This window comes from Dromiciops gliroides, chromosome 2 (assembly GCF_019393635.1).
Source record: "Dromiciops gliroides isolate mDroGli1 chromosome 2, mDroGli1.pri, whole genome shotgun sequence".
Classification (NCBI taxonomy): Eukaryota; Metazoa; Chordata; class Mammalia; order Microbiotheria; family Microbiotheriidae; genus Dromiciops; species Dromiciops gliroides.
The window spans coordinates 551,087,012-551,112,470 of NC_057862.1; the positions used below are offsets into that span (position 1 = coordinate 551,087,012).

At 39.6% G+C, this 25,459-nt stretch overlaps 2 protein-coding genes and 1 non-coding gene across 3 annotated transcripts; all 3 read left to right on the top strand.

The window, feature by feature from the left end:
- Positions 1 to 2,339: 2,339 nt before the first annotated feature.
- Positions 2,340 to 25,116, top strand: POLR1B (RNA polymerase I subunit B). Its single transcript, XM_043987362.1, has 15 exons — positions 2,340 to 2,570; positions 4,068 to 4,235; positions 4,521 to 4,667; positions 5,525 to 5,657; positions 7,731 to 7,867; positions 7,979 to 8,202; positions 8,982 to 9,153; positions 14,307 to 14,478; positions 15,694 to 15,975; positions 17,802 to 17,935; positions 18,977 to 19,147; positions 19,616 to 19,772; positions 21,459 to 21,655; positions 22,721 to 22,974; positions 24,133 to 25,116. The coding sequence occupies exons 1-15, from the start codon at positions 2,394 to 2,396 to the stop codon at positions 25,013 to 25,015; spliced, it is 3,408 nt and encodes a 1,135-aa protein (XP_043843297.1). The 5' UTR covers positions 2,340 to 2,393; the 3' UTR covers positions 25,016 to 25,116.
- LOC122745092 lies at positions 12,377 to 12,515 on the top strand. Its single transcript, XR_006355382.1, has one exon. It is a non-coding gene; the product is annotated as a small nucleolar RNA SNORA48 (small nucleolar RNA).
- Positions 12,402 to 14,184, top strand: LOC122742833 (eukaryotic initiation factor 4A-I-like). The gene has a single exon (XM_043987363.1). It carries the CDS (start codon positions 12,694 to 12,696, stop codon positions 13,468 to 13,470), a length of 777 nt encoding a protein of 258 aa, XP_043843298.1. The 5' UTR covers positions 12,402 to 12,693; the 3' UTR covers positions 13,471 to 14,184.
- Positions 25,117 to 25,459: the final 343 nt, after the last annotated feature.

The window sequence follows — 25,459 nt, forward strand, 5'->3', positions numbered from 1 at the left end:
CTCTCTGGTTTGGATATCAAGATCCTATTTTTCTTGTCCTCTTTCCAGGATTTTAAGAAGGATGTCCAAGCTAATCATGTATTCATTCCTCTTCAGGATGAAATCTTTACTATCCACAGGATTTCTCTACCATGCCCTTTATCCTTTTCCCCTTTTCAGTTTCCTTTTATGTGTGGTCATCCCCCACTAAAATGTAAGCTTCTTAAAGGCGAGGGCTGTCTTTCTCGTTATTTTTGTGTTCCTGCAATGCCCAGCACATTGCATACAATTATTAAGTGCTTGTTGACATATTGAGTCAATTTGACTCTAGGTAGCTAAGTGGTGCAGTTAATAGAATGCTGAACCTGCAATCTGGAAGACCTTAATTCTAGTTCAGCCTCAGACATTATTAGGGGTTTGACTATGGGCAAAGTCACTTAACCTTTGTCTGCCTCAGTTTCCTCATCTGTAAAAAGGAGAGAACACCTGCCTTCCAGAGCTGTTGTGAGGATCAAATAAGATGCTTTAAAATACTATATAGTGTTAGTATTTCACCATAGCACATTTCCTTTTCCTGTAGTTTCTTTGTGGAAATTATTCAATAAAAAATATTTAGATACTGTATGGGTTTTATGAGCCATCTCAGATTCTCTGAGTGCAGTCTCAATTCCAAGAAAAGAAGCAAATGGTTAACAAGATTTTGCAAAAGACATATCCTTTGGGTCAGCTAGGTGTCGCAGTGGATAGAGCACTAGCCCTAGAGTCAGGAGGACCTGAGTTCAAATTCGACAGCAGATATTTAACACTTACTAGCTGTGTGACCCTGGGCAAGTCATTTAACCCCAATTGCCTCACCAAAAAAAAAAAAAAAGATATAGCCTTTGTAGGACTCTCCTGATTTTTATTTTTTAAAATATGTATGGGGAGCTAGAGAGAGAGTAGCTGTTTGATTTAGGCATAAAGCTAGAGGATCTTTTAAATCTAGTCATTTATGGCTTCCTGGAGTAGTCCTAAACAGAGTGATCACAAAGGAGTCACGAGCCTAGAAATGCCCTAGTAGAAAGAGATTGAACCTAGGTGTCTAAATATATGAATTCAAATTCTTGCTCTTCTATCTAGCTGTGTGACTTTGGACAAGTCACTTAATTCTCTGAGACTCAGTTTCCTTATCTGTAAAATGAAGGGGTTGAGCTAAGTAATCTCTAAACCAGAAGTGACATGTTGATTTAATATAAAACCTTGCTGAGGGGGCAGCTAGGTGGCGCAGTGGCTAAAGCACCAGCCCTGGATTCAGGAGGACCTGAGTTCAAATCTGGCCTCAGACACTTGACACTTACTAGCTGTGTGATCCTGGGCAAGTCACTTAACCCCCATTGCCCTGCCCCCCCCCCAAAAAAAGCATGCTGAAATCTTTTAATCTAGATACACACATAGAGGGCACTTTGGGCCACTCACTGACACCATCTCCCAGAAGCCTTAAAAGTGCATTCCATACGAAGTTACCTTGAAATAGGCAGTATATGCCCATTTTACAAGACTAGAAACTAAGTTTTGTAGAGAATGTGGAGTTGCTTGGGACAAGACTTCGAGTCTCAATCCAGGCAAATCCTGGGTGAACATGGGAATTGGTCGTGACACTGGGAGCTGGGTCGGAACACTCAGAGGACAATCCATACACGTGAACAGACCAGGAGAAGGTTGTACTGGATTCACAAAGATTGGGGGGGGGGGGGAAGGGATGCTCCCTATCTAAGCATCCCTGAAGGATGCATATCGACTTAGAAAATCACGTTTGACTTATGAAAATTGCAATCCATCTACAGAGAAAGAACTAATGGTATCTGAAAACAGATTGAAACACTTTTTTTTCTTTGACAATTCCTTAATCTGAAGTTTTGTTTTTTAACTGTTTTCTCTCACAACCTAGCTAATGTGGGGATGTTTTCCATGGCTACTCATGTATAACTTATATTGAATTGCTTGAGTTCTTGGGGGTAGGGGGGTGAGAAGGGACGGAGGAAGAGAAGTTGGAGCACAAAGTTTTAAAAAATTAATGTCAAAATTTGTTTTACATATATTTTAGAAAATAAAATTCTAAACAGAAGAAAAAAGAAATTCACACGTTTAAATTTTTTAACAAATTTACACATTTTGTTAAATATTTAACAATTACATTTTGGTCTGGTTTGGGCAGATTTCGGGGTCTTCCCCGAGTGCCCGGTGTTTGACAATTTTGTTGTTTTTTGGCGGGGGACGGGGGGGGGGGGGGGGAAGCATAGTGATGACGCTTTGCGTCTTACTCCTAGGACTACATTTCCCAGAATGCCACGGGAGAAAGGGGGCGGGAATTCGGGACGAACTGCCTTCTGGAACCTCGAGCAGCTGTGGCTGGTTTCTCCCACGCTGGTACTGGCATGGATCCGGGTTGTAAGTGGCGGAATCTGCCCACCGGGCCCAGTCTGAAACACTTGACCGAGCCGGGTTACGGGCTCCCCAAAGAGCAGCAGCTGCCGGCCTTGCAGGAACTCACGCGGGCGCATATCGAGTCCTTCAACTATGCTATGCGAGAGGGGCTCAGCCACGCGGTGCAGGTAAGAGGGCGAACCGCCCCTACCTAGGGTTCGCTTCCCTTAACTCCTACTCCGTAACTCGCTCTCATAGTCTCGCGCTCCGACCTTCCTCCTCTCCCATCCTGCCCTCTCTCCAACGCTCACCCCCACCCCCAGCCCAGTGTCGCATTCCGCCTTTCCCTCTAGGTGTGGAGGCCTCCATTCCCCTTCGGAAAGTGCGCCCTCCTTCCTACCCCTTCCCATCCTGTGTCTCGCTCCCCCTGCCCCCTTTTCCTCTTCTCCCTCCTCTCCCCTAGTCTCGTACCCCGACTCCCTTCTCCACCCCACCCCCAGTCTCGCGCCACCTGGGGTGGGCTGAGTCCTTCTGATCCTGCGTGGCTGGCTCTGAGCCCAGGGGCGGGGAAGGGGATGCTATTCTCTTCATCCCACCCAGTAGGTTATAGTCTGTCCACTTTGGCTTGAATAGAGAAGAAAAATGTGAAATATGGTTGCAAAGGTATCCGGGGGCCAAATTGTTAGGGCTGCAAATGTTGAGCTTAAGAGTTTGTATACTAACATTCCATTTTCACACTGTACTCTGAAGTCCGATGACACTGGCCTCCTTGCTGTTCTTCACACAAGAAACTACATTTCCCGCCTCGTGGATTTTTGCACTGGTTGTGCCTCCCTCCTACACAACCACAAGGCTGGAATTTTCTCTCATCTCTGACTTCTGCGACTCTAAGCTAATGTCCCCTGCAAGAAGCCTTTCCTAGGATTCCTTAATTTTGGTGCATTCCCTCTGAGACGATCCCCAGTTTATCCTGTATTCGTCCTGTTTTCATGTAGTTGTCTTGCATGTTGTCTTCTCCAGCTTTGTCCAGTATTATCTTGTTTTTACGTAATTGTCTGCATGTTGTCTCCCCCAATAGACTATGAACTCCTTGAGGACAGGGATCACATTCTTGCCTTTCTTTGTATCGGCAATACTTGGCACAATCTCTGGTTCATAGTAGATTCTGAATACTTATTGACTTGACTTAGCCTAGAGCTTATAGGGAGCCACTGAAAGATTTGTTATCCTTGTATCTACCTTTGACAGTTTATTCAGGAATATTTTGAGCTAGGGAATAGCTGCTGGCTGAGAGTGTTCCCTCCCCACCCATTCATTCAGCAGTATTTTTTATGTGTCTGTGTTTTTTCCCATCTTTCCCCCAATAGAATGTAAGTTCCTTGAGGACCAGAATTATTTTGACTTTTACCTTTGTATCAGCACCTTGTTTATGTAATGTGGCACCTAATAAATGTTTGTTTGATTTATCTTACTCGGTTCTAGGGAATATACAAAGCTTCAAAAGACATAGCCTTTTACCTGCCAAGACAAACCCAGGAGTTATATGAACACAACTATAAAACACTTCTCACACAAAGTCAGATCTAAACTATTGGGAAATATTATTTGCTCGTAGGTAGGTAGGTTGTCTTTTGAGTGAAAGGTCTCATAAGACATAAAATAAAAAAAGGAATGTTGTGTTTCAGGCAATCCCACCCTTGGAATTTGCTTTCAAGGATGAACGTATCACTCTTGCTATCGTGGACGCTGTTGTTAGTCCTCCCATGGTCCCTAAAGGGAGCATCTGCAAAGAGTTGAAAGTCTACCCTGCAGAATGTCGTGGTCGAAGAAGTACATATCGGGGAAAGCTGACAGTAAGTAAATGACAATGACTAGGTAAATAACAAATGAAGGAGTGGTTATATATCTAGTGTGCCTAATAAATTTCACACTTAACTGGGCTGCTTAACATCATTTAGGAGTTTGTTTTATAAGTCTGAAGCACTAAATATCATCTAGAAATTAGAATTGTTTTTCCCCATTATAATTGTTAAGCTAACTGTTTAAAATGAGCCTTTTGGTTACTTCTATAGTTTCAGTTATCTGGACAAATTTTTTAATCTTTGCTAATGATTTTTTTTCCTTCTATATTCCATTAGGCTGATATCAGCTGGTCTGTGAATGGGATCCCAAAGGGAATTATTAAACAATCCCTTGGCTATATTCCTATTATGGTGAAGTCTAAGCTGTGCAATTTACATGATCTTCCTCCAAAGGGTCTCATTGAGCACCATGAGGAAGCAGAGGTAAAATGAGATATTGTTCAATGAGTAATTGTGAATGACTTAGCTACTCTCAGCAGTGCAATGATCCAGGACAATCCCAAGGAACTAATGAGGAAGCATACTCTGCACTGCTATAGAAAGAACTGATAAAAAGAACACTTGTGGATTGTACATATATAACCTGATTGAGATCTTGTGGAGGGGGGAGGAAAGGGAGGGAGGGAGGGAGAAAAATTTGGAACTCTAAATCTTATGAAAATGAATGTTGGGGCAGCTAGGTGGCACAGTGGATAGAGCACCGGCCCTGGAGTCAGGAGGACCTGAGTTCAAATCCGGCCTCAGACACTTAACACTTACTAGCTGTGTGACCCTGGGCAAGTCACTTAACCCCAGTTGCCTCACTAAAAAAAAAAGAAAAGAAAAGAAAATGAATGTTGAAAACTACCCTTACATGTAAATGGAAAATAAAATAAATGTTTGTTGAGAGAAAAAAAATGCTGCTATAGATGTTTTGTTGTATTTGAGGACTTTCTTATGAATGACTTCCTTTGGGTACAAACCTAATAATGGAGTCTCTAGGTGAAAGGGTAATAGGCATTATTTGCATAATTCTAAATTGCTTTCCAAAATGGTTGTGTTGATTAACAGTTCCACCAACAATGCACTAGTGTGCCTATCTTTTCACAATCCTTCCAACATTGACTATTGTCTTTGCCAACTTGCAGGGTGTGAAATGAAAACCTCAGAATTGTTTTAATGTACATTTCTCTTATGAGTGGTTTGGAGCATATTTGATTTTATATAGATACATTTGTATATTGTTATGAATGTGCATATGTAGCCTTGTGGTATTAATATTTCTCTGATTTCTTTGACAGGAGATGGGAGGCTATTTTATAATAAATGGCATTGAAAAAATTATCAGGATGCTAATTATGCCTCGGAGAAATTTTCCCATTGCAATGATAAGACCAAAATGGAAAACCAGAGGCCCTGGCTATACCCATTATGGTGAGTACTGAATCATAACAATGAATACTGGGAAGTTAGCATTTTATTAAATATTTCATTGTTAAAAGTTGGAAGGGATCTTGGTATTCATTGATTCCAACTCTCGGCCCAGTTCTGTTTATAATACATCATCCTTAATAGATCATCAACAAGCTTCTGCTTGAACATTTCATGGACAGAGACATAGTGCATTGTTGTATAATAATAATTAAATTTATTTTATTTTGAGCTTAAGAAATAAAACAAGCATTTCCATAACAAAGTGGGGATAGGAAAACAGAGGATTGCTCTGAGATTGCCAATCCACTATGTACAACTTGCTATTCCTTTCAGTTATACATACTTATTCTTTATGATTTTGCCACATTGACATTTGATGTACGTATTTATGTTGTGCTTGATTTTCTGACTTCACAAAATTTCCTCTGGTTGTATTTCTGAACATATCAAGATCTATTTATTTGCAGATATATAGATCTCTATGTATATGTACACACACATACATATGGGAAGAGATCAACAGGTAAACAGAGAAAGTGCCTAGGAAATTGGTTCAATTCCTTTATCTTATGAATGATCCAAGGCCATTCCTCTAGAGGGTGATAAAGTTGGGATTAGGCCTGTCTTTCCTATCCCACAAACTCCCAGCCTTCAGTTTCCTTCCCTCTATCTTAGATGTGTTCCCCCTTCCAAAGTAAAAATTCTCTGATATGTGGATCATAGGATCACTGGCTCAACCCTCTTATTTTTCAGGGAAGGAAACTGAAGGCTGGGAGTTTGTGACTTGTCCAAAGTCCCATAGGGAGTAAGCATCAGAGAGGATTTGACTCCAGGTCCTCAGATTCCTCAGCCAGTGCTCATTTAAATTGTACCATAGGGGCAGCCATGTGGCACAGTGGATAGAGCATTGGTCATGGAGTCAGGAGTACCTGAGTTCAAATATGGCCTCAGGCACTTAACACTTATTAGCTGTGTGACCCTGGGCAAGTCATTTAACCCCAGTTACCTCACTAAAAAAATAAATAAATGAATAAATAAATAAATAAATAAATAAATTGTACCATAATAATTCCTCACTCCCATCTAGACCAAGAGAGAAGCCAGGTCGCCATTACAACAAGTTGTGGGGCTTGGGCAGACGATCTCTTAGGTTCTTTCCAGCTCTATGAGTCTCTTATTTGCTTTTGCCTAGTGTACTTCAACTATGTTTTGAAGAAGGAAGCTGCTTTGGCTACTTTGTCTTTTTTTTTTTTTTATGTGTCATATTCTCCATGAGCATATACTAACCCTACATAAGCACATACAGACAGTTCTTACTTTATGTGAGTGGACCATTCCACAGACTTCTACATAAAATGATTTTTACATAATTTGAATTTGCAGAGAAAAGGAGGAAGGAGCGGGGAGGGGGATGCAGGTGGAGGGAAGGAGCCAGCCTATGGTTCAAGAACATGCATAGGTGCCAGGGACAGAGAAGTGAGAGCAGGAACAGGAACACATTGGGACTGCGACCAGCCTTGCAGGGGGCTGACTCTTGGGGGAACATGGACACAGACAGGACAGTCCGGGTAACATGCAGGGGAGCCAGAAACAGATGGAAGACAGACACATAGGTGAGTGGATTAGGGCAAAGGTCTCTCTTGATACCAGAGGACTCAAGCCAAACTCCTGATCTGGGGGTGGCAGCAGCAAGTCTCTGCATCCATTTGGTTTTAACTTGGAGGGGTGGGGGTTTTTTGGTTTTGTTTGGGTTTTTCATGGGGAGGGAGTAGGAGGCTTCAAGCTGAGGGGCAAGAGTGGAGAATACAATACTGTACAGTAAAGTTAACGTAGGTGTTTTGAGGGAATGTAGATTTCTTTCAGGATTGTTTACATGAAGTAGAATTTGTGAAAAGCGAATTTATGTAAAGTGAGAATTGTCTATCAGCAATCAAACTGATTGGTATCTTTATGAAACAAGTTACTTGAGCTTAAACTGCTTACCCCTCTGAGTATAGAGTTACCTTTTGATAATAGTAGAGTATAGTGGCTGGGGGCACCAAGTTTCTGACTTTATAATGTTTATTTTGACAGGGATTTCAATGCACTGTGTTAGGGATGAGCACACTGCTATCAACATGAATCTTCACTACTTGGAAAATGGTTCTGTGATGGTGAATTTTATTTATCATAAAGAATTATTTTTTCTTCCTCTGGGATTCGTACTCAAGGTATGAGCATTTTTCTCATGAGATTCCAAAGCTTCATTCACATTCTCTCAAAGTGAATTATAAATGTGATTAAATAGGTCACTAATATTAACTTGTTTTTTTCTGTTCTAGGCATTAGTTGGCTTTTCTGATTACCAGATTTTTCAGGAGCTGATCAAAGGAAGAGAAGAGAATTCATTTTTTAGGAACTGTGTTTCTCAGATGTTAAGAATTGTCATGGAAGAGGGTTGTCTTACACAAAAACAGGTCCTTAACTATTTGGGAGAACGTTTCAGAGTAAAGCTCAACCTTCCTGATTGGTATTCAAATGAACAAGCTGCGGAGTTTCTGTTAGAGTATGTATTTTCTTGTAAAATATTCTTATGGTGGCAGCTAGGTGGCACAGTGGATAAAGCACCAGCCTTGAATTCAGTAGTACCTGAGTTCAAATCCGACCTCAGATACTTGACACACTTACTAGCTGTGTGACCCTGGGCAAGTCACTTAACCCTCATTGCCCTGCAAAAAAAAAATATTCTTATCTTGTAGGTTTGGGGTTCAAGATCAGGGTTTTTATAATTATGTATTTGAAATGCAGTTAGTGGTGTAGTAGTTAACCACCCAGCCTCAGAGCCAGGAAATTCTGGGTTTTGCTTTCCTCTGAGGCCTACTGGCTTTAGGACCCGGGCAACTCACTGAACCTCTCAGAGCCCCAGGCAACCTGCTCTGCCGACCCACATTGATGAGAGGGTAATCAACACCATATAACAGTGGCTTAGGTATGACCTGCATTGGTGGGGGGGGCACAGTATTTGTAGTTAGTTTGGGGGCTTCTCTGGTCCACAGAACCTATAAAATGAGGGGATACGAGCAAATGCTTGGAATAGTGATAGCTTTTTTCTTTTTCACTGGACTTCACCTTAATGGCCAAGTTGGAAGGAAGATGCTATGGTATTGGAGAATGACAGTTTTCCATTTCCCTTCTGAGGATCCTTAGCCTTCAGTATGGATTGACTGATTCCTATTTATATGCTTATATATTGTTTAGTAAATGCTCATGAGTTTGATTAAAGGAACATGAAGTAGTGTCAATCAGTGGTTGAAGTTTGGGGATTTTTTTCTTTTTATTTAACAGTCAGTGTGTGTGTGTCCATTTGAAATCGAATGAAGAAAAGTTTTATGTGCTTTGTCTCATGACTCGGAAGTTGTTTACTTTTGCCAAAGAAGAATGTATGGAGGAAAATCCTGATAGTTTAATGAATCAGGAAGTTCTCACACCAGGGCGACTCATCCTTATGTTTTTAAAGGTAAATTGATATTTTCTATACTTTGGGCACTCATCTCTTATATTTCAAATGCAAAATACACCAGCCCACAATCTTTTTCAAATTGTCCCTAATGTTTGACTTGTAGTAAGTGATATTCTGGGCCCAAAGAAATAGATATAATTTAATCATGCAAAATAACCAAGATCTCCTATAAACTTGATAACTGACTTTTTAGAGGGATACAACATATACAGAGGCATGAGATAATATGTCATATAGTGAGCATCTAGCTCAGTACTCCGGTTTATCTGGAATGTAGACTGCTTGAAGGAGAAAAAGTAGCAGTAAGCCTTGAAAGGTGGGCAAAGAACTTTAGAGCTGGAGGGGTTATATATCATCCTACTGTTAAAAGGAGCCCCTAGCGTTTCTCGAGCAGGTTAGTGGCGTGATCATAGCAGTGCTTAGGAATGTCAATTTACCATCATTGAAGGAGCTAGGTGGCGCAGTGGATAAAGTACTGGCCCTGGATTCAGGAGGACCTGAGTTCAAATCTGGCCCCAGACACTTGATACTTACTAGCTGTGTGATCCTGGGCAAGTCACTTAAGCCTCATTGCCCCGCAAAAAAAGAAAAAAAAAAGAAGGGAGAAACTATAGACTGAGAAATCAGTAAGAGGCTATGCAATAGTCTGGGCAAGATAGGATAGTTTGAATTATGGTGGTTCTGGTGTAACTGGAGAGAGGGGAATATATGTGAGAGAAATTAGAGAGGTACAGTCGACAAGATTTGGCAACTTATTTGGACCTGAGGTGTGGGGGGAGAGAAGAGTCAGCAGTAACTTTGAAATTGTAAACCTGTGTTACTGGAAGGATAATTTAGCCTTCAACATAAATAGGAAAATTAGGGAAGGGGGAGAATTTGAGGAAAAGGATGACCTCTCTTTTGGACATGTTGACTTTTTTTTTTTTTAATAAGGCAATTGGGGTTAAGTGACTTGCCCAGGGTCAACACAGCTAGTAAGTGTGTGTTAAGTGTCAGAGGCCAGATTTGAACTCAGGTACTCCTGACTCCAGGGCCGGTGCTCTATCCACTGCGCCACCTAGCTGCCCCAGATATGTTGACTTTTGAGGTGCCTATCAGACATCCAGCTAGAGATGTTCAATAGGCAGTTGGTGATATAGCACTGGAATTCAGGGAAGAGATTGGGACTGGGTATATTGATCTGGGATTAATCTGCATAGAGATGATAGTTGAAACCATGGGAACTAATAATATTACAATGGGAAAGAGTAGACAGGAAAAGAGGTTCCAGGAAAGATTCAGGGTATGTCTATGCATAAAGGGTGGGACAAGAATAATGCAAAAGAGACTAAAAAGGAATAACTCAAGAGAAATGTCTTTATAAAAACTTAAGAAATGGTTGGGGGGCAGCGAGGTGGCGCAGTGGATAGAGCACTGACCCTGGATTCAGGAGGACCTGAGTTCAAATCTGGCTTCAGACCCTTGACACTTACTAGCTGTGTGACCCTGGGCAAGTCATTTAACCCCAATTGCCTCACCAAAAAAAAAAAAAAAGAAAGAAAGAAATGGTCAATAACATAAAATGTAGACGGGAGGAGAAGAAGAAGGATTAAGGATAGTCTATCAGATCTGGCACCTAAGAGATTACTGGCAACTTTGTAGAAATTGTTCAGTTTTTCAGTCTTGTCTGACTCTTCATGACCCCAAGGGTCATAATGTCCCTGGGTTTCTTGGGAAAGATACTGGAATGGTTTGCCATTTACCTTTCCAGTGGATTGAGGCAAACAGGTTAAGTGACTTGCCCAAAGTTACACAGCTAGTAAGGTCTGAGGCCAAATTTGAACTCGGGTCTTCCTGACTCCAGGCTTAGTACTCCATCCACTCAGCCATCTAGCTGCCCTTTGTAGAAATTAGTTCTAGTTAAAAGATGAGATTTAGGAGGCAGCTGTGTGGTGCAGTGGATAAAGTGCCAGCCCTGGATTCAGGAGGACCTGAGTTCAAATCCAGCCTCAGACACTTGACACTAGCTGTGTGACCCTGGGCAAGTCACTGTAACGATTGGAATAACGCCACCTGCTGGATACTAACTGTAGAAGAGTTCTGCCCATGAAGCGAAGGTCTTTGAGGGCAAGACCAGGAGTCTTGTCTTTGGTATCAGGAAGTGACGCGAACTAGTGGGAGGAGGAAGGAAGAGACTGGCGCGGAGTCTCGGGCCTCTTTCCTCTGGACTCTGGCGGAGAAGGGAGCTAGAAATGTGCTCTCCCTTTAATAGATAGGAATCTAGGCCTTTTTCTCTCTCTTTACCAAATTCTTATTCTCCTTAATAAATGCTTAAAAGTCTAACTCTTGCTAAAGCTTATAATTTATTGGCGACCACTCATTAGATATTTTAGACAGTTTAGCTAGAATTTTAGCCCTTAACATCACTTAATCCTCACTGCCCCGCAATACATATATATACATGCATACGTATGTACAGACATACATAAATAGATAAATAAAAGATGAGGTTGAAATTTAGATCTCAAGGGTTTGAGTAGTGAGTGGGAAGTAAGGAAGTAGGAACAATAAGTCTGGGTAGCTTTTTAATTTTTTCTAGGAGGTGGGCTATGAAAAGAAAGCTATGGGTACTAGTATGAGGGTGTATTAGGATTTAGTGAAGGGATTTTTTTTAAGGATGGGGAGATTTGAACATATTTCTAAGCAGAAGAGCTAAAGCCAGTAAATAAGGAGAGAGGGGTTTTTTTTGTTTGGTTTTTTTTGGTGAGGCAATTGGGGTTAAGTGACTTGCCCAGGGTCACATAGCTAGTAAGTGTTAAGTGTCTGAGGTCGGATTTGAACTCAGGTACTCCTGAATCCAGGGCCAGTGCTCTATCCACTGCACCATCTAGCTGCCCCTAGGAGAGAGATTTTTTAAAAGGTGGTGGTAGGAGGGTAGTTGAAAGGACAAACCCAAGGCCAACCAAGAAGGATTGATTTTTTTTTTTTACAAGAAGAAAGACCACCTCACTATAATTCTATGAGTCTGCCTTGTCATTTGGGCTTTCCTTGATATATGGACCCTTAACTTCTCTGCCACCCCAACTGCTGAACTATTACTAATTGGCCTGCAGTGCCTTCTTACAAGAAGACTGGTCTTTTCCAGACCACTCACAGCCTTCTAAGTTCTTGAGTATAATTGTCTCCTTTTCTTGACTGTTTTCATTGATTGGCATTGAGTGTGTGTTTAAAGCTCTCTAGGCACCCCTGACACTGGGTAGAGGGACACCTCTTTGGTAGTGTTCTTCTCATGTCAGTCAGGGACATAGCAGCAGTCCAAGTTCATCCCAGCTTGATGCTTTGCTTCGTGGTCATAGCTGGTTCATGCCCTGGGCACATAACTATCCACTAATCTTAGGAGGGAAAGGAATATTGGTTACTGATAACCAGTGAGAAATTTGAAGTTAAAGTTGGAAGAAAATAGGGAAAGTGAACTCATGTCATGTCATGGTTCATCTACAATCAAAAGGAATGTAGCTACTCCATGTTTCAGTGAAAGCCAACATCCAAAAGGTAGTGATGGCACTTGGAGACTACATGGGTGCTTCATGCCATGTCTGCATTGGAGGAACAAATGTTCGGGCTGAAGTTCAGAAGTTGCTGGGCACCCCAGGCTGTGTCTTTGACATGCTTAACCGGCGATACTTATCTCCTAAATACATCAAACTGTTTGTTCTGGATGAAGTAGATGAAATGTTGAGTCATGGTTTTAAGGACCAGATCTATGATATATTCCAGAAACTCAGTGGCAATACTCAGGTGGTGCTCCTGTCAGCCACCATGCCCTCAGATGTGCTGGAAGTGACCAAGAAGTTTATGAGGGATCCTATCAGGATTCTAGTCAAGAAGGAGGAGTTGACATTGGAAGGCATTCATCAGTTTTACATAAATGTGGAACGAGAGGAGTGGAAGCTAGATACCTCGTGTGATCTGTATGAAACGCTGACTATTACCCAAGCTTTTATCTTCATCAAAACCCGCCGAAAGATGGATTGGCTTACTGAGAAAATGCATGCCCGTGACTTTACTGTGTCTGCAATGCCTGGAGACATGGACCAAAAAGAACGTGATGTAATCATGAAGGAGTTTCGATCAGGTTACAGTCGGGTGCTTATTACCACTGACTTATTGGCTAGAGGCATTGATGTTCAGCAAGTATCTTTGGTTATTAATTACGACCTTCCCACCAACCAGGAGAATTATATTCATAGAATCAGCCATGGTGGGCATTTTGGTCGTAAAGGTGTGGCCATTAACATGGTGACAGAGGAAGACGAGGATTCCTCGAGACATTGAGACCTTCTGTAACACCTGCATTGAAGAGAGGCTTCTCAATGTGGCTGACCTCATCTGAGGGCCTTCCCCACCTAATTTCACCCAGGGCCCTGCTCTCTGGGATGGGGGGAAGGGGAGCTGGATGGGAGGAGGGAAGAAGAGATGGACACCTTTGTGATTTTTTCCTTTTTTTTTTTTTTTTTTGACTTTGAATAAATGTCAATTTTTGAGGCAAAAAAAAAAAAGTTCTCTAGGGTTGAAGTAGGTCTGGGTGCTGAGAGGACTGGTCACTGAGGATCCAGATGTTTTATTGACTTTTCATATTTAAATGTAGAAACACATTCCAAAGCCAACTACATTTTCTTTTATGATCCACATCTCTGTTCTCTCACCTTTTCCCTATCCCCATTAACATGAATAATCTAGAAGTAGTTCTGTTAGTATGTTTGGAAACAAGTGAGATATTGATTTGTTCAAACAACATTTATTCAGCACCTACTATGTATAAAACATGCTGAGAGAGAGTTTTAGATAAGAGGTCTCTGTCTTTACTGATCTGATATTATTGAATAAATTGCTAGGTGTGGTCTGGGGAAGAAGATTCTTCCCGGTAGAGGATCAGGGAAGACTTTATGTAAGAGGTGGCATTTGAAAGGGTTTGATAGAGTTCCTCAGACTGGATTCCATTAAAAAGTGCACTGATCTGGCAATCAGGAGGCCTAGCTTCTAGTTCTGGGTTCAACCACTAGGTTTCTCAATGATCTGGGTAAGTCACTTTATCATTACAAAGCATTTGTAAATTTTTAAAAAAACTAATCTCCCCACACTGCCTTTTTTCTCCCTTCTTTTTATTTCAGGAAAAGATGGAGGCTTGGTTGGTGTCTGTTAAAATAGCTTTAGATAAGAGGGCTCAAAAGACCAATATCTCTATTAACACAGAAAATCTGATGAAAGTATTTAGTATGGGATTAGACCTTACAAGACCATTTGAGTATCTTCTTGCTACTGGAAACCTACGATCAAAATCAGGTGAAATTATTACTTTTTTTTTCTTAAATTACCAAAAAAGAAAAAACCAAACAACTATCAAAACTACCCATGTGTGAAACTTGAGTTCCATTATTTTTAGTTTTATTAAGTGCATATCTACTTTAGCAAGATAAGTTTTTAAATCTCCTATTTGCTTCTGCATCTCTTTCTACAGTCTTTTTTTTTTTTAACATTGTATATATTATACTATTCTGATTCTGCTTTTTTCATCCCACATCACTTTATAAGGCTTACCTTTTTGGTGTTTTCTCATATTTGTCATTTCTTATCGTATAACAGATAAAAAGCAAAAATGATGTGAAAATCAAAGAGGATAGGGGAAGCTAGGTGTGGCACAGTAGATAAAGCACTGGCCCTGGATGCAGGAGGACCTGAGTTCAAATGTGGCCTCAGACACTTGACACTTACTAGCTGTCTGACCCTGGGCAAGTCACTTAACCCTCATTGCCCTGCAAAAACAAAACGAGAAAAATAAAAGAGGATAGCTATAGTTAGTTCTTGCTTAAGACTGAATTTTGTAATTCTGTGTTATCCAGGCACCTTAATTGCCCTTTTTTTGTCCATTATATTAGCACTTCACTAGAGGGCTTAGTAAGTCATAAGTAGAAAGACCATTATTTATTTAGAGCAAAGCTTTTTAAACTGGGGGTGGGGGGGGGGTCTCTAAAAATTTGGCAACAGTAAATGATTATATATACCTATATACCTGGAGTCTCACAAAAATTTCTTGGGCAAAAAGGGTCACTAGTGGAAAAAGTTTAAGAAGTCCTGTTCTAGTGCAGATATTTGTAATTTGAGGTCCAGTGAATTTTGTTTTTTGATGTTTTGATAACTATATTTCAATATAATTAGTTTCCTTTCTGTATTTTATTTTGTACATTAAAAACACTATTTTGAGACATTATTAAGTACATTATTCTGGTATCCTTAGGTTTCACCAAACTGCTGATGGGGTTAAGGGAAGGGGGATTACACAAAAGGGGAAGGACGAGGTTCATCCAAATGTTGGCTAATTGATAGAAACAGTAGTATAAGGTTTGCTTGTGCTAGAGGTTGAAACTGTTGCCAAAAATATGTTAGGGGTAGTTAAGATGTATAAATGTATTTAACCTTAGTGAACATAAAATTGATTTTATTATGGCAACTTATATGTTTCTAGAGCTTTGAAACAGCTTTGGTTTCTCCTTTGTTCAGGTCTTGGCATGCTGCAAGATTCTGGCCTCTGCGTGGTAGCTGACAAACTGAATTTCATACGCTACCTTTCCCATTTTCGCTGTGTGCACCGAGGTGCTGCCTTTGCCAAGATGAGAACAACCACAGTACGCAAGCTGCTTCCAGAGTCCTGGGGTTTCCTTTGTCCTGTGCACACACCAGACGGAGAACCCTGTGGTCTGATGAACCACATGACTGCTATCTGTGAGATAGTCACACAGACTACCTATACATCTTCCATCCCACCTCTCCTTTGCTCCTTAGGTATGTTTCCTGCAATTAAGTGAAAGTTTTCCTCCTACAGTGGTTGTGGTGGATCATTGTTCAGCTTTTGGGAGATCAGCAAGGATATAGTTTCCCTGGAGGAATTGTTTTTTAATCATTTTCACTACAAACTGTTGAAAACACTTGGAAAATTAAAAAGGAAAGTAGGAGTTGGTAATGTTAGAGGTATTTCAGCTTTTACAAAATTCTGCTAAAATCAAAAGCAGCAAATGTTGAAAGCATCCTTTGAAAGTGAAGACCTAAAAGCACCAATCCTTAATGCCCAAGGGACGTGCATCCTGTGTCTAGTTAGGTGCCTATTTTACATTGATCCTACCAGGTATTTAATGTCATGGATTAGGGAGAGTCTATCATGGTCCTTTCCAAGCTTATCTCTATTTCTATGTGGAATTGCATTGAAACTTTTTGCCAATGGGATCTCTGACATTCAGCCATCTCAACCAACTCTTGTTTATCTTCTAGTGCTCTTTCCCCTTCTTCCTTGCTGTCTTCCATTCATGATGGACTTTTTATACCCATATTCCTTCCTACTTAGAAGCAGTTTTGTGTAATTTAAGATTCTAAATGTGGATTCTAATGTGTTCCCCCAGTTTGGGGGAAACTGACTAAAAATCACTGATAAAACGAGTTTAGGTTTTTAAGGGTTTATTGGAAAATAGAAAGAAAAAGATTGAGAACAGAATTCTAACAGCCTGGCATTCCTATCTTTCCTCAAATTTCCTGGGAAGTCCTCTGCCGCCACCACCATCAAGTCCGGAAGCCAAAAAGCCCCAGAGCTCTCCGCGCAGGCTCCCTTTCCTCCTTCCTGTCTCCTCCCAGTTGATTGGCTGGTAGACTTGATAGACAGCACCCATGAGCAAACGTCATTTCCTGACGCCAAGGAAAAGCCACAATGCCTCTGAGGCATTTTCCTCATGGTGGAGCTCTCCACAGCAAGTCTCCAGTAGGTGGTGTCATTCCAATCATTACAGTTTGATCTCCTGTTCTGTATCCATCTAGTCCTGTGATCTTGGAGTGGAGTCCAGAGGCTATTGCTAGACTAAACATGTCTCCTAAGTATTCCAAAGCTTCATCTATAATGTTTATAGTAACATTTCATTTCCACAGAGACCTAAGACCTTAAGCAATTTCAGGAATCCAGAAGTGAGTCCAAAAGTTGAAGAAAATAAATATGTCCCTGAACAATGAGCAGCAACAGTTCAGAGACCTTTCACTAATACCTGATATACTATAAAAATCTGCTTGGAGTAAGAAAAAACTTGCTAACAAATAGATCAGTAATTAAATGGAGTGGAGTGGACTGCCTTGTTGGGAACTAGTTGGTTTACTTTCATTGACCCTTCAAGCAAAGGCTGGATTTGGTAGTTGGGATTCTTTTTTGGTTTAGACACTTTGATTCTGACCCTTTTTTCTATGTTAATATGATGAACATTTTATTTAAACAATCTATGTAATGTAATATGCAAATAAGCATTCTGCTTTGCCTATCCATTAATTTTTTTTTTTAAGTGATCAGTATTTAACTTCTAGGGCCTCTTACCAGTAAGGAAAAAATGAATTAAAAAGCTGAGGTTTCACTGGGGTGACTCCATTTGCCATCTGCAAAGTAACGGTAGTTTGATTAGAGAAACACTTAATAAGGAAGACCTATACCTTCAAATTAGTCTAAGTATTAATATTAAATGTCTAAAGTGTCTAAAAGTGATGACAAAAACTGTTGGAAACCTGTATGCAGATAGTTTTAATGACTAAGATGGGTTTTGGTGTGGTTGGCTGTACTTTAGTATTTTCCTTTCTTTTTTCAGGGGTGACTCCATTTGATACGTCTCCAGGTCAACCTTATAATGAATGCTACCCTGTTATGTTGAATGGTATCATGGTTGGCTGGGTGGAAAAGGATCTTGCTCCTGCTATTGCAGATTCTCTCCGGAATTTTAAGGTGATCTTAGATTGTGAATTTAGATTGTGGTTTCTCCTTTGGTCTTTTTATTTTGATCTTTTCTTTGCTATTTTCATTATTCGTTCTGAGAAAGTGGGCCACAAAACAGTCTGAAGAAATTTGAGGGGGCATAGAAATGGCCAGTATCTAGAGAGAGTTTCATCTGGTACCTGGTTGAAAAATATTTTCAGACAAGTAATTGGCTGGCTACCACAGTGGGTAACTAGCATGACTGGTTTGAATTAGGGAATAGTATCTGATCAACACATTTGCTGCTCTGTCAGGTCTCTAATCTGAAGGATTGTTTGGCAGACTTAAAATTTGGCTGAGAAGCTAAACAAAATAAACATTAATGACTATAACTGGGATCTAAAAACTGAGTACCAGATCAGTTCGTTTGGTCACATACAATAGGTGTTAGGTTGTATACAGTACAAACAGGTCATACTCATTTCCCTCAGGGATTAGAAAAGAGAAATAAAATAGCTATTTGGGGGGCTGCTTTTATATTTTCAAATTACTCTGTTCATTTAATTCCAGGGACTTTATCCCCTTGATTATAAGGTCCTCTATTTAGGGAATGAGTTAGCAAGAAGCAGTTCCTAAAATTTTATATTCTTTGATCATACTATTTAGACATCTAACATAAGACTAGAGAAAGTATTTTTAGCTTTCTACAAGGCTTCTGTGTGAGGTGTAAGTTGTCACATATGCATAACTTAACTATGCATTTTAGAATTGGAGGAATTGAGAGAAAAGAGAGGTGGTCAGTGCCCTTGCCCCTCCACTTATTTGCCCCATTACCCAACATCTCTGTCATGGGAAGGGTTGGATAAGGGGAAGTGATAAAAGAACTTACAGTTAAGTTCCTTCCATTCTGTTCTTCATTTTTCTTTCCTTATCCAACTGCAGCTTGTCAGGGATGATTTGACACTTGCCACCAGCTGCATGGTAGTTTGCTTTTTGTTAAAATATAGAACCGTCATTCCTGGAATTAAAGAGAACGGGAACATTTTCTGATTCTCTTTCTCTTGGAAATAGGTACTGGGGAAAAAAAACATCCCTCCTTGGATGGAAATAGTCCTTGTCCCAATGACTGGAAAACCAAGTTTGTACCCTGGACTATTTCTTTTCACTACTCCTTGTAGGATGATACGACCCGTGCAAAATTTGGAATTGGGTAAAGAAGAATTGATTGGTACTCTGGAACAGGTATGGGGTTGTACTTTCTTGTTATGTATATAATAGTTTGTGGGGGCTTAGGCATCCTTTTAATCACTCATTTGTTCCATCTGTTGAAAACATTTTATAAAAATAGTTGGAGTCACTTAACCTGAATCTTGGCAATTAAGAAGTTGTAGATGGGTGCTTTAAAAATTTTCATCATCTTACCCCTTTTACACATTATCATTTAGATAGAGAGCTCATTATGTTAATTTTTTAAAAAAAGAACTCTGTATATTGTTAGGCATTTCTTTAGATCCCAGCAGGAGATGAAAGTTCTGGTAACTTTAGCTTCATTACTCAGAGTTCATGGAGTACACATTTTCTTCTGATTTCAACTAAGTTAACTAAAATTTTCTCCCCCTTTTCTCAAGTTTTGAAATATTATGATACCCACTATTGACTGCCATTTATTTCCTTCAAAATTTAAACTTTGTTCTTTCTTTTTGGTTTCAGATCTTTATGAACATTGCTATCTTTGAGAATGAGATTGTCCCCGGAGTAACCACACACCAAGAGCTCTTCCCTCACAGCATGCTGAGTGTGGTAGCCAATTTCATTCCTTTCTCTGATCATAATCAGAGTCCTCGAAACATGTATCAGTGTCAGATGGGTAACTATCTTGTTAATTAGGACAATTACATACTATTTTTAAATTTTAATATTTTATATTTCCTCAATTAACATGTAAAAACAATTTAAAATTGCATGCTATTTAAAAAATGGAAATAAGGTGTTCATTAATAAATGTGAGTCCTTTAAACCATAATCCAAAATGAAATGTACATTTCCAGAAACCCTAGTCTTATTTAAGGATAGATCGTGACTGGATGGTCTAGCTCAGTCTGTTTTCTTCAGCTCCATTAGTTGCTATTCTCTCTGGATTCAATTTTTAGCTTGAGAAGGAAGTGTTTGCCAGGAGTGGTGGGGCACACCTAGTACCTGATATTGGGAGGGCCTGAGGCTGGTGGATTGCTTGAGTTTGGGAGTTCTGCGCTACAGTGAGCTAAGTCAGTTGAGTTTCCATATTGAATCTGGCAATATGGTGAGCCCCTGGGAGTGGGGGCCCTCCAGTCTGCCTAACAAGGAGAAAATTAGTCCAGGTTGGAAATGGCAGGTCAGAGCTTCTATGCCAATCAGAAGTGGGGCCCTTGTGGCCACTGGTCTATCAGCCTGGTCAAAATGGGGAAACCCAGTTTTAAAAAGTCAGGAGATGTCAGCCTAGTAGGAATATGGAGACTGCCTTTAATAGTTATTATTACTGGTGGATTTTGTAGCTACCCTCAGGATTTTTTTGAAAAATAATTAGAGATTTTTTTTTTTAGTGTCTTAGTGAACATTTCTACCAAGCTCTTTTCATAGTATATAAAAGTTTCTCCATATATCTTACTGTTGAGAAAAGCAGAGTTTTTAAAGTTTATTGTTGTATCAGATATGTGTACTTAAGTTGAAAACTTAGAGATATATATTTCATTTGAGGAGGATGCATTCACTTATTTTAAAATCATCACTGTACCATTCTTCCTCTTTGTGCTTTTGAAGTTAAAAACCCTCTTTTTATACTTTTGAAATTAAACTCTTTAATTTCATTTTGTTCCAACAAGAAATATGCATCTTTTTAAAATTTGGAAAATAGAATTCAAATTCTGTTTGATCACACTGAGAGATTCCTATTTAAAATATTCCCTTTATTCGGTATCAGCAAAATTATAAAAGCTGTCGTCTGTCACTTGAGTCATTAATGAAAATACTCCAGTACATGATGTACACCCAAGAACTCTTCGAAATCTCCCAAACTGATATTAAATAATTAGTAAATAATTTTTTTTGAGAACGTCTTCAGTAATGAGAAACAGGATAGAGTACTAGATAGAATACTGAACTTGGAATAAGGAAAACCTGGGATCAAATCCTATCTCTGATGCTAGTTATATGACCTTAGACAAGTCATTTAAACACTATCTTCCACAATTTCCTCAAGTGTAAAATAATGATCATATAGTCTGTTGTTCTTACCTAAGTTCATGGATGTAAAGCACTTTGCAAATTTTGAAGTGCTATGAAAATGCCAGTTATTTGAAATGTACAATAACATAGATCCCTTGAATAAGCCACCTAATTCATATATATTAGGGGTAGGTGGGACATGAATCTGGATCTTGTTACTTTCTTTTTCTCTCTTGTCATTGATTTTTGCATGTAGTATTTTTCCAATGTATGGTAAAAAATACACCTTGTCAAGTGAAATAATAAGCCTTTAAAGATATTTTGGGAGTTCACAATTTTTTTTTTCTTCTAGGTAAACAAACCATGGGATTTCCACTTCTTACTTACCAAGACCGATCAGATAATAAACTGTATCGTCTTCAGACTCCACAAAGCCCATTAGTTAGACCATACATGTATGATTACTACGATATGGATAACTATCCCATTGGGACAAATGCTATCGTTGCTGTCATTTCTTATACAGGATATGATATGGAAGATGCTATGGTATGTTGTTAAAAAGACAGAAAAAATTCCAGCAGTTGACAAAACTAACATATAGGAAAAGTCTAACATGATAATGTAGCTTGTTGCATCCATAGACCCCACCCCACCCCTACCTGTGCAAGGAAGCAAAAGTAGGACTTTCTCAATTCTCCTCTTTGGGATAGGACACTTTTCAGTTTGTGTTTTCCAAGTAAGAATCTTTGACATCGGTCTAGCTTATGGTGTCACTTAAATGGGCAGGCTTCTGGCAAATCAAAACCTGTGTGTGTGTGTGTGTATATACAAATATGTGTATATACACACACTCTAAAGTACTTTTTTTATTCCTTAAATATTCAAGGACCTAATCTTTCTCTCCTATATTTGTTAATATATGATTTGATTATTTTAATGGAGTGAACTGTCCTCTTCAGTATCTTAGAGGACGAGAAGTAACAGGAGAACAGATGTACTTCAAGGACCTGTAATTTTGTCTGCATGAGCACTCCCTCCTCCAGTACATATTGCAGCTGTCTACAGCCTTTCAGCTATTCTGAGGATTATCACAGCCAAAAAATTCATCCCCTTCCCCTAAACCTAAACCTCTCCAAATTCATCTGGGCTGGTCCTTGGACAACAAAAACGCAGTCCATCACCAGGCTCATGCTCTAAGCCCTTTTAGACTGGGAGAACCTGGCATAAGTAAGATACCAGAGCAGAATATGATAGAAAGGTGTGTTTGCATGGGTTCCATTTTATTTACTTACTTACTTATTTATTTTAATGAGGCAATTAGGGTTAAGTGACTTGCCCAGGGTCACACAGCTAGTAAGTGTGTAAAGTGTCTGAGGCCAGATTTGAACTCAGGTCCTCCTGACTCCAAGGCCGGTGCTCTATCCACTGCGCCACCTAGCTGCCCCGAGCATATTTACTCTTAATGAGGGAGTCAAATAGAATTGCCTTTAAAAGTCTAATAATGACAGTGATGCAAGTATATATGCATGCGTGTGTATACACATATGTATACATGTATGTATTGCCTTGAGGTAAGCAGGTTTCAGATTAATGATTCTTTTGTTTTCTTAGATTGTGAATAAAGCTTCCTGGGAGAGAGGCTTTGCTCATGGAAGTGTCTACAAGACAGAGCTCATAGATCTTTCTGAAAAAATCAAACAAGGAGATGATAGTCTGGTGTTTGGAGTCAAGCCTGGTGATGTACGGATTCAACAGAAATTAGATGATGATGGCTTACCATATATTGGATCTCTTCTGAAATATGGGGACCCTTTTTACAGTTACCTAAATATCAACACAGGGGAAAGCTTTGTGACATACTACAAGTAAGTTTGGATCCCTCTTTTTAAAAAATTTATTCATTATGCAGAGTCCTGAGAAATGAGCTCTCTTCCACCAAAAGCTTAGGTTAAAAAGTTATTGTTAGGCTGATTGCTGTGATGAACACATATTGGCTACAATCTCAGGTGTGTTAGCTGGGATCTTTCCCAGACATCATTTTGGAAAGGAAAGCATTAAGGTCCTACACCTACTGCCTTGATTATAAGTGAACAAACTGCTACCATAGATAAGGGTTACCTTTAGGCTTTTGTATACTGGCTTAGAACACTCTACAGAGCTAATTTGGAAGCAGCAAAAGCTAAACTGGGGGGTGGATGGGTAGTGCCTTAGTACAGTGTCTGGCATATAGTAGGTGCTTAACATGTTTATTGACTGGTAACAGCCTTTTTAGTAACTAAAACATAAGTTTGAAAAATGCAAGATAAGCTTAAAATTTTGTTTTCTTGATCTGAATTTAATATAATGTGGGGTTTTTAAAAAAATCTTAAGTCTAGTTGCTTCCATAACAGATTCAGTAAAATATGGTTAGCTTTTCAGATAGCTTGATTGTGACAAACAGAATTATGAAGGTTTTCAGAGGAAACCTTGATTTGAAAACCTTGGCTTGTTTTCAGTTCTAAGCAAAAACTCATATAGCAATAATATCCAGAAGAATTCTCCTTCAGATCTCTTTTGGCATTTTGATGAGGCTAATTTTACTTTGAAAGTACAAATTATATATATACACACATGTTTGTGTGTATGTATAAAACAATAAATATATATATACATATGTGTATTGCCTTGAAGTGCTTGGGATATATGCTGACAGAGGGAAAGAGAGCACGAATTTCTGATTTAATGTTTTTTGGGTTTTTTGTTTGTTTTGGTGAGGCCATTGGGGTGTAGTAATATTAAGTTTTAGAGGATTTTAAACATCACAGGGGTCAAGTGACTTGCCCAGGGTCACACAGCTAGTAAGTGTCTGAGGTCAGATTTGAACTCAGGTCCTCCTGAGTCCAGGGCCAGTGCTTTATCCTCTGGGCCACCTAGCTGCCCCAGATTTAATGTTTCATGGAGGAAATATTTACCTAAATACATTATTTTGAAGAAACTAAGACCATTGAAAAGACTAATAATAAATATAAATTTTTCTTTTTTAGAAATAAAGAAAATTGTGTCGTGGATAACATCAAAGTCTGTAGTAATGATTCTGGGAATGGAAAATTCAAAAGCATCTGCATCACAATGAGAATCCCCCGGAACCCAACTATTGGTGATAAATTTGCTAGTCGCCACGGACAGAAGGGAATTTTGAGTAGACTGTGGCCTGCTGAGGATATGCCTTTTACAGAAAGTGGGATGATGCCTGACATTCTGTTCAATCCTCATGGTTTTCCATCTCGAATGACCATTGGAATGCTGATTGAGAGCATGGCAGGGAAATCTGCAGCTCTGCATGGCCTCTGTCATGATGCTACACCCTTCACTTTTTCAGAGGAGAATTCTGCCTTGGAGTACTTTGGTGAGATGCTAAAGGCTGCTGGTTACAACTTCTATGGCACAGAGAGATTATACAGTGGCATCAGTGGGGTAGAACTAGAAGCAGATATTTTCATAGGGGTCGTCTACTATCAGCGCTTACGTCACATGGTCTCAGACAAATTTCAGGTGAGGACAACTGGAGCCAGAGATAAAGTCACTAATCAGCCTATTGGGGGAAGGAATGTCCAGGGTGGAATCCGTTTTGGAGAAATGGAACGAGATGCCCTTTTAGCACATGGCACCTCCTTTCTGCTTCACGACCGCCTCTTCAACTGTTCTGACCGCTCAGTTGCCCAAGTGTGTGTGAAGTGTGGGAGCTTGCTGTCACCTCTACTAGAGAAGCCACCACCTTCCTGGTCAGCCATGCGCAACAGGAAGTATAACTGCACTGTGTGTAACCGTAGTGACACCATCGACACAGTTTCTATTCCTTATGTTTTCCGATATTTTGTAGCTGAATTGGCAGCTATGAACATCAAAGTCAAACTTGATGTCATCTAACTATTCTGTTCTTCCTATCTTGGTCTCTCAAGGTTTTTGTTTCAGATATATTTTTCCATTTAAATTTATTTTTAATAAAAACAAATTTTTGAGGGGTGGGAGTTGGAGGAATTTGAATGTGTTTTTCTGTGTTATTAAACATTGGTTGGAAATTTTCAGGAAACAAAATATTTTGCACATAGAATAATAGTGTTCCATATTCGGTAGAATTTACGTGAAATTTTTGTGTATGTGAACTGTTTGGGAAGGTGAATTTCTGTATATGGAAGGAGGCTTAGAGAAAACCCATGCATGACTTCTGCAGAGTACATTAGTTTAAGATCTCTTAAGATTGTAACAAAGGCACTCTATGGTCTTATCTGAACCATTCCTTACACAAGATCTAGTTACCTGTACTAGTAAAATGTTTTATTTTCTGTTATCCTTTAAAACTAATTGATGCAG